At 38.4% G+C, this 7,949-nt stretch overlaps 1 protein-coding gene across 2 annotated transcripts in view; it reads left to right on the top strand.

Annotated features, from left to right (window-relative positions):
* The first annotated feature begins 6,114 nt into the window (after nt 1–6,114).
* The window catches only part of LOC106058557 (E3 ubiquitin-protein ligase MIB2-like), a 39,853-nt gene continuing 38,018 nt past the window's right edge, over nt 6,115–7,949 (top strand). For both annotated transcript variants that reach the window (XM_056040562.1, XM_056040563.1), the window contains exons 1-2: nt 6,115–6,253; nt 7,049–7,272. In XM_056040562.1, the coding sequence (XP_055896537.1) occupies nt 7,071–7,272 (202 nt within the window). In that variant the 5' untranslated portion in view covers nt 6,115–6,253; nt 7,049–7,070. The remainder of the gene's footprint in view (nt 6,254–7,048; nt 7,273–7,949) is intronic.

Raw genomic sequence — 7,949 nt, 5'->3', positions numbered from 1 at the left:
CTAAATACACCTTCTCCCCAAAAATGGATGGGTTTTAAATACTTGTGTGTGATGTAAATAGCCGACTTTGATGAGCTCATGTTTGTTTGAAATAGTGAATGTGAGCTGGACCTTTGTTGTTAACTCATGTTGTGTTTGAAATAGTGAATGTGAGCTGGACCTTTGTTGTTAACTCATGTTTGTGTTTGAAATAGTGAATGTGACCTGGACCTTTGTTGTTAGCTCATGTTGTGTTTGAAATAGTGAATGTGACCTGGACCTTTGTTGTTAGCTCATGTTTGTTTGAAATAGTGAATGTGACCTTTGTTGTTAGCTCATGTTGTGTTTGAAATAGTGAATGTGACCTGGACCTTTGTTGTTAGCTCATGTTGTGTTTGAAATAGTGAATGTGACCTTTGTTGTTAGCTCATGTTGTGTTTGAAATAGTGAGCTGGACCTTTGTTGTTAACATGTCAAAAGAAAGCCCAAGATCTACTGTTGACTTAACTAGCTGCTAATGTTGTCACAGGCCAAGGTGCAATTAGATTTCATACAAAACATTGTTAGCATTCAAATCAATAGCCACGAGTGAGACGTGTACAAATAGCGTACATTACATAGACCTGTACGCAGCACTACGCTAGTTCAGTCTGTTTGGCTTGAAAGTCAATTTATTGATACTTTATTATCTAACATGTTTAGACCATTGACTTGGCTTCTCCTAGCCTTAATAAATGGCTGTGTCAATGAATGGATACATAGTTTTTGATAGCCTTTGTTTTGATCAAGAGGACGCTCTGTTTTGTGTAGGTTTGTTTCGTCTGTCACGAGAACAGCTCAAAACACAAAAGCCTTGTTGTTATCGTATTCCTCTTTACTTAAAAGCCTGCTAAAATAGGAGCAAGGCTACTCTTCATTGTCTTCAAGCTTAACCTAACACAAATAAACAGAAAAAAAAAACTTAAAGAGTTTTAAAACTTCCTATATACATATATAGGATTGTAAAGACAATTATATACATTGTTGAAATAATATTTTTGAAAGTCTTTACAATCCTATATATGTATATAGGAAGTTTTAAAACTCTTTAAGTTTTTTTTTTCTTTATTACCACCTAAAAACGTCGAGCAGCGTTCTGTCCGGTTCGAGAAGGCCAGTAGGGACCCTATATAAGAGCGGAGGTGTCGCAGTCAAGACGGTTCAGAAAGGAGGTTCACGACAAGAGTTCAGAACACGGTCGACTACAGCACAGTTCAACGGTGTGGTTCTGTACGGAGCATTACGACGGTTCAGTGCGGAGTACTATCAAGTACAGTTGAGACGAACGGCGTCTTGATCTTGGTCTGTAATCGAGTCCGACACAACGAGCCTAGTGTGTGAAGTCAGTCCTGAACTGTTGAACCCAGTGCAAGCCCGGAACGAGACGGAGAGGCCAGTGCAAGAGTTGATACGGCGGTACGGCTATTAACAGGAGAGATATTTGTACAGTGTACGTGTTGCCAATTGTACAGTATTGGCTGTTATTTATTCAACTAACAAAGTGTTACGTTACTTTGGAGCCCTGAATTGTCAAGTTCTTTAAGTTGGTGGTGTATGGTGCAGTTTGCAGAGAGCCTGGATAGTGAGATTCGTAACAATATATAGTTTAGTGATTTATGTACCTATCAAAAGATCTCGTAAACTTGACTTAAACCAGCTTAAACTAGTAAACAGATTCTCATGACATTTTGTACACATTTTACTGTAACATCTTAGGTGACCCACTTAGAGACCGGTATTGAGATTAGCAATCTGAACGGCCACAATTCGCGATGAAAACATTCAATTAAACCTTTGTATTTTATTTGTTAAAAGATCAACAATCAACACCACCTATTTATTACATTATTAAAAAGAGACAAGTTCTTGTTAACTCTCATATACTACAACACGAAATATGTTTGTTACTGTATTTTCTTTATGTGGAATAGTGCGCCTTTATTGCACACTCCGACATCTACTTGCTGAGCTGCCTCGTTTGTTCTATCAAGCTCTGAACAACGAAGGTCATGCTCCAGAAGACCTAAACGCAACTTAGCTCCACAAGTGAATGGGAGGGGCTACTTCTTTATTGTTGTTGAAGACTTTATTACATAGGCAGCACAGTGTCCAACTATGCGTCAGGGTATAGTTCAATATATGTATGTAAAAAAAAGACCACCCTCTGGCTAACGTCAATAGCGACTTTTGTCGCATCCAATTGAGAGTATTGTGGATTAGGTCTTTTTACCTACATCAAAAATTAACGCCACACTTTTGTATGGCCCTGAGTGTATCATTCAAGATTCCTTGAACGCTAGATGCCTTCACTCCATAATAAGGATGACCGCATATTAATGTTGATCTTTTTGGTGAGCTTGAAGGCGGATGACGTTATTTTGCCCTCGATGAATTAGAGAAAAGCAGCTGGCAGAAAATGGCTAATGAACGCTGGAGAGATCTTGAGAATGTTGCGAAACATACAGACCCAGAGAAAGCCCATGTCGAAATCAGGCGCAGAGGACGAAAAGAAAACTTAAACAGACCCAAGACAGACAACAGCTTGTCTGCATCAGATATGCAGGTTGCAACTGTTTTTTTGCGTGGTCACGTGAAATAATACACTCAACCTTAATCTTCGGAATCGGAGACAATGCCATATTATTAGTTCATATTATTAGTTCATATTATTAGTTCATATTATTAGTTCGTAGTTTCTGATATTCATACAAGAAAGAAAAGACGAAACCCTGGGCCGAGCTATTGAAAAAGTTCTCAATACACCTTCAATCTTAAATGAAGAGGCAATAGACAGGCTACAGCAAGTACCAGGAAAGTGGAGAACCATCAGAGCCCTTCGAAGTATCAAACGGGATATAATAGGCTGTGTCCTAACACTCACATTTTTCAGTATTATTCTCTCTGCTATGCTAAATGATGCATTCACAAATACAGATAATAACTGTATACATTATAGAATTGATGTTGGCCTATTCAACCCGAGTTGGCTCAAAGCAAAATCAAAAACAAAACCTGGAGTAATCATCTACCTGGAGTAATCATCTACCTGGAGTAATCATCTACCTGGAGTAATCATCTACCTGGAGTAATCATCTACCTGGAGTAATCATCTACCTGGAGTAATCATCTACCTGCTATTTACTGATGAATGTGCCCTAAATGTCGGATCTGAACATCATCAGTGACTTTTCAAGAGCATGTTCAGACTTCGGCCTCACTATAAATACAAAAAGAATGAAGACTTATATTTTCCTGCTCCAGGTAAAGCCTACTCGGATCCAAGCATTAAGATAAATGAAAAGGAAATAAATACAGTGGACATATTCACCTACTTTGGCAGCACACTCTCAAAAACGGAAGGATCGATAATGAAATCGACTTGTGTATCGCAAATGCCAGTGCATTTTATGGCAGACTGTCTAAAAATGTTTGGAATAGTAGAGTTATCACCACAAACCCAAAGCTAGGGGTCTATCGAGATGTCATAGTCCAAAAACGTGGGCAGTATTTAGAAATCATGCAAAAAAAAAGACATGACCTGTCTCATAAAAATGCTGAATGTTAAATGGCAAGAAAAATACCAGATACTAAAGTCCTTCGAAGAGCGGGCCTGCAAAGCATCCACACAATCCTGATGCAGCTGCGATGGGCAGGCCCCATTTGCAGAATGGAAGACCCCGCATAACTAAACGACTCTGCATGGCCAATTAAAAAAAGGAAAGGGCTCACAGGATGGACAAAAAAAGTCCTTCAGGGACACCCTCAAAGCTTCTAGCATTGACCCAGCCACCTGGGTGACAGAAGAAGATGATGAAGCATCATGGCTTCGCACTGTGAAAAATGGCGCACAAATTACATGGGGAGACACAAAATCCCAGTGCAAAGCCCTCAGCCCCCTGGAGGATAAAATTGGTCATCATTGAACCACAAGATATATACCAGAAAGTTCACTGTTGTTGTTTTGTAAACAATTACTACTATAATTAGTATAAAAGGTAGGTAGCTATGTCGCCATATCTTAAACAACGAAACGGTTTATTGAAATATAAGTTCTTCCTCAAGTTTGTCATGCTCAGAAATATGAGAATCTTCCCTTTGATCTGATTAGCTTGCATAAAAAAATCGAACCACATAGAAATGAAACACAAACTCCTTTTTTTTTTAATTTTCAGACATTACTACTTATACTTCAATAATAGACAGTTTTAATTCTCTGTAGACTTATTTAGACATAAGAAAACACACACACACACACACAACATAATAGGCAACTTTGATTTCGGTCCTTACTCAGCCACTTACTTGGCACTATTGTGGTTATCTTCTATCAGTCAATGCAAATAGTGTATAGAACTGTTGACCTGCATGACGGGAGCCTGCAAGTTAGATTCAAGACCATAGCAACAGTAAGTATTCGTTTAGTCTACATTATGTTCTTTGATATTTTAATGGGCGGTAGCGCTAAAAAAAACATTGCTTATAGTCATCGGAGCTCTGGAAGTTTTGAAATGACCTCGCATTGTCTATCTACAGACTGGCCTTATAAAATGACCTCGCATTGTCTATCTACAGACTGGCCTTATAAAATGACCTCGCATTGTCTATCTACAGACTGGCCTTATAAAATGACCTCGCATTGTCTATCTACAGACTGGCCTTATAAAATGACCTCGCATTGTCTATCTACAGACTGGCCTTATAAAATGACCTCGCATTGTCTATCTACAGACTGGCCTTATAAAATGACCTCGCATTGTCTATCTACAGACTGGCCTTATAAAATGACCTCGCATTGTCTATCTACAGACTGGCCTTATAAAATGACCTCGCATTGTCTATCTACAGACTGGCCTTATAAAATGACTTCATATTGTCTATCTACAGACTGGCCTTATAAAATGACCTCGCATTGTCTATCTACAGACTGGCCTTATAAAATGACTTCATATTGTCTATCTACAGACTGGCCTTATAAAATGACTTCATATTGTCTATCTACAGACTGGCCTTATAAAATGACTTCATATTGTCTATGCGAAACTTGGTATTATAACCTGACCTCGACTGGTCTAACTACAACTTAGCAGTTACTGTTTCATCAAACGTGAGTTAAATAGAAGTTTAAATTATTTCATTTTTTATTATGAAGAAAGGTTAGGAACATTTTATTTATTTGAAAATATCTTTGAGATGGACATTTTGGAGACACTATGAGATAGATATTCTAGTGACACTTTGAGATGGACATTGTAGAGAGACTCTGAGATAGAATTTCTAGAGATACTTTGAAATGGACATTCAAGAAATACTTTGAGATGAACATTTTAGAGAGACTCTGAGATGGATATTCTGAAGATACTTTAAGAATACTCAGAGAATTGTTTTCCATGTTAACTATTTCAATTGGCGACTCCCCCTCCTTCCTTCCCAAAGAGACAAAATACTTATTCTACGAATATTGTTTTATCATTATCTTTGAATAGGAAGACAAAGAACTAATAAATGTATACACTTTGATGACCTCTTATAATTGTTCATTCTATGTGTCGATGAATCCCATACAATCCAAAGTAATCGCATACAATTTCAAACAATCCCATACAATCCCATACAGCCCCAAACAATTCCAAACAATCCCATACAATCACAAACAATCCCATTAAAAATATGTATATATTTCACATTCCATGAAATAAAAAAAATGTAATCCCAATAAGTTAATAATGGCACATTATAAGAATATGGAGGGCCCCCGTGGGCTCGGCCTCCGTCCTCGCATGGGTCATGCTTAAGGTACCGTGACCCATGACCAAACGGATTTGATTAAATTATCACCTTGTTGTTGGAGAGGCTTCAGACAGTGGAATCGGTGAAGAGCCAATTCCTCATCCTGGCCACGGGATAAAATCCTTTCCCCGAGTCAAAAGGCTCATTAAAGGGATGCGTTTCATCTCAAACCTTAAGTGGAAATCTAAACGGCAAGGGTACAACACGTTGTCTGAAGAGAATCTTGAAGTTCTCATTGGATTTACCCAGTACATTCTATTTGGTCAAATCTATAGGAGCCTAGTGGGTCAAACTTAGGATTTTCAAGAATAAATATGAACCTGTAATAGTGGATTTTCCCGATAGCGCCTCGGCTGATAATAAAAATAATAGAAAAACAACGACTAGAAATTACGTGATTGTTTTCATGAGTGTTTGATTTGGTTTCATCTTAGAAGTGATTCAAAAGGTAAGACTTCAAACAGACTTTTTAAGAGATACATCTAACTATAAGTATATATAGCTATGTATGATTCCTGTCTCGTAAGGCAGTGGATGCGCTCAGATGAATCGCTGGTGAAAATCGCTTATACTTAAATTAGGCAGCTTCTTCTGTCCTAAACAAGCCGATTCTGTACAGACCAATTTTATCTCAATGCTGTCCTAGATGGGTTTACCATAAGTTATGCCCTAGATGTCCGTCGTACCATCAAGTAGCCCCTAGATGTTCGTTGTACCATCAAGTAGCCCCTAGATGTCCGTTGTACCATCAGTAGCCCCTAGATGTTCGTCGTACCATCAAGTAGCCCCTAGATGTTATTGTATCATCAAGTAGCCCCTAAATGTCCGTTGTACCATCAAGTAGCCCCTAGATGTCCGTTGTACCATCATGTAGACATTAGATGTCCGTTGTACCATCAGTAGCCCCTAGATGTTCGTTGTACCATCAAGTAGCCCCTAGATGTCCGTTGTACCATCATGTAGACACTAGATGTCCGTTGTACCATCAAGTAGCCCCTAGATGTCCTTTGTACCATCTAATAGCCTCTATATGTCCGTTGTACCATCAAGTAGCCCCTAGATGTCCGTTGTAACATCGTGTAGACACTAGATGTAAGTTAAACCCTAATGTAGCGCCTTGTAAACTTAAAAACATCATGTAGGCCCATTATTTTAATGTATACCTTGATGTAGGTCAGAAACTATATGTAAGCTAGTGGACGTCTGTGTATGTTTCGTTAGGCTCAATTATTACTTTTCGCAGGTTTGGAGGTTTCCATCCCCTAATGACGTTCATTGGACTACGTGTGGTCAGAGGTCCAGGCTGGACTTCTGGGACTGAAGACGGAGGTGAAGGCTGTGTTGGAACATTGAGTGAACTTGATCTGACAGAAGTGACTGTTGTCTGGGACAATGGAACCCGGAAGTCGTACAAGGGTGGACGGAACAATGTTTATGACTTGTTAATTTTTGATAATGCTCAAATTTGTGAGTTGATTCATTCTTTGATCTTGTTACCTTCAAGTCAATTCAAATGTTTAAATCAACATTCAAATATTTAGACATTTATTGGAATTAAAAATTTAAAATTACATCTCAATCAACTAATCCTTAATTGTGCTAATTGTTAGACACCTTATTTATATAGGTTAGTTATTTTAGTTATTTAGCGACGCACCATAGTAGACGCATATTGAACGGGACTAGTGACGTTTGGGATATGTTGGGTTAGAGACCGGAAAATCAGTTAGCGTTAGAACACTCCAGGGTAACGACGTGTTTAGTGACAGAGACTTCTACTGTGGCCTTTTATCATAATAAATATATATTAACTTGTTCATCATCGTTGACTACATCTCTTCACCTGTTACAATTGATGTGCCAGTTCTTGTTTGTGTTGTTGGTCAACTACACGTAATACACCCGAACAATTACACCCAAACGATTGCAGAGTAATTGGTTGACTTCAAGACAGCCTGAACTAGCAACATCACAGTAGAAATAGATACAATGAACAAAATAACAGTAGATATAGGAGTAGAGATAGGAATGACAGGGAAAATTACAGAAATAGGAGTTACAGTAGGGAATACAAAAATAAAGGTACAGATAGGGTATATTTCATGGAAGGAAATAGGAACAATTTTGCAGTGTACCCAGGGTTT

The sequence above is a fragment of the Biomphalaria glabrata genome, chromosome 9 (assembly GCF_947242115.1).
Source record: "Biomphalaria glabrata chromosome 9, xgBioGlab47.1, whole genome shotgun sequence".
NCBI lineage: Eukaryota > Metazoa > Mollusca > Gastropoda > Planorbidae > Biomphalaria > Biomphalaria glabrata.
This window is presented reverse-complemented; position numbering and strand designations above follow the sequence as displayed.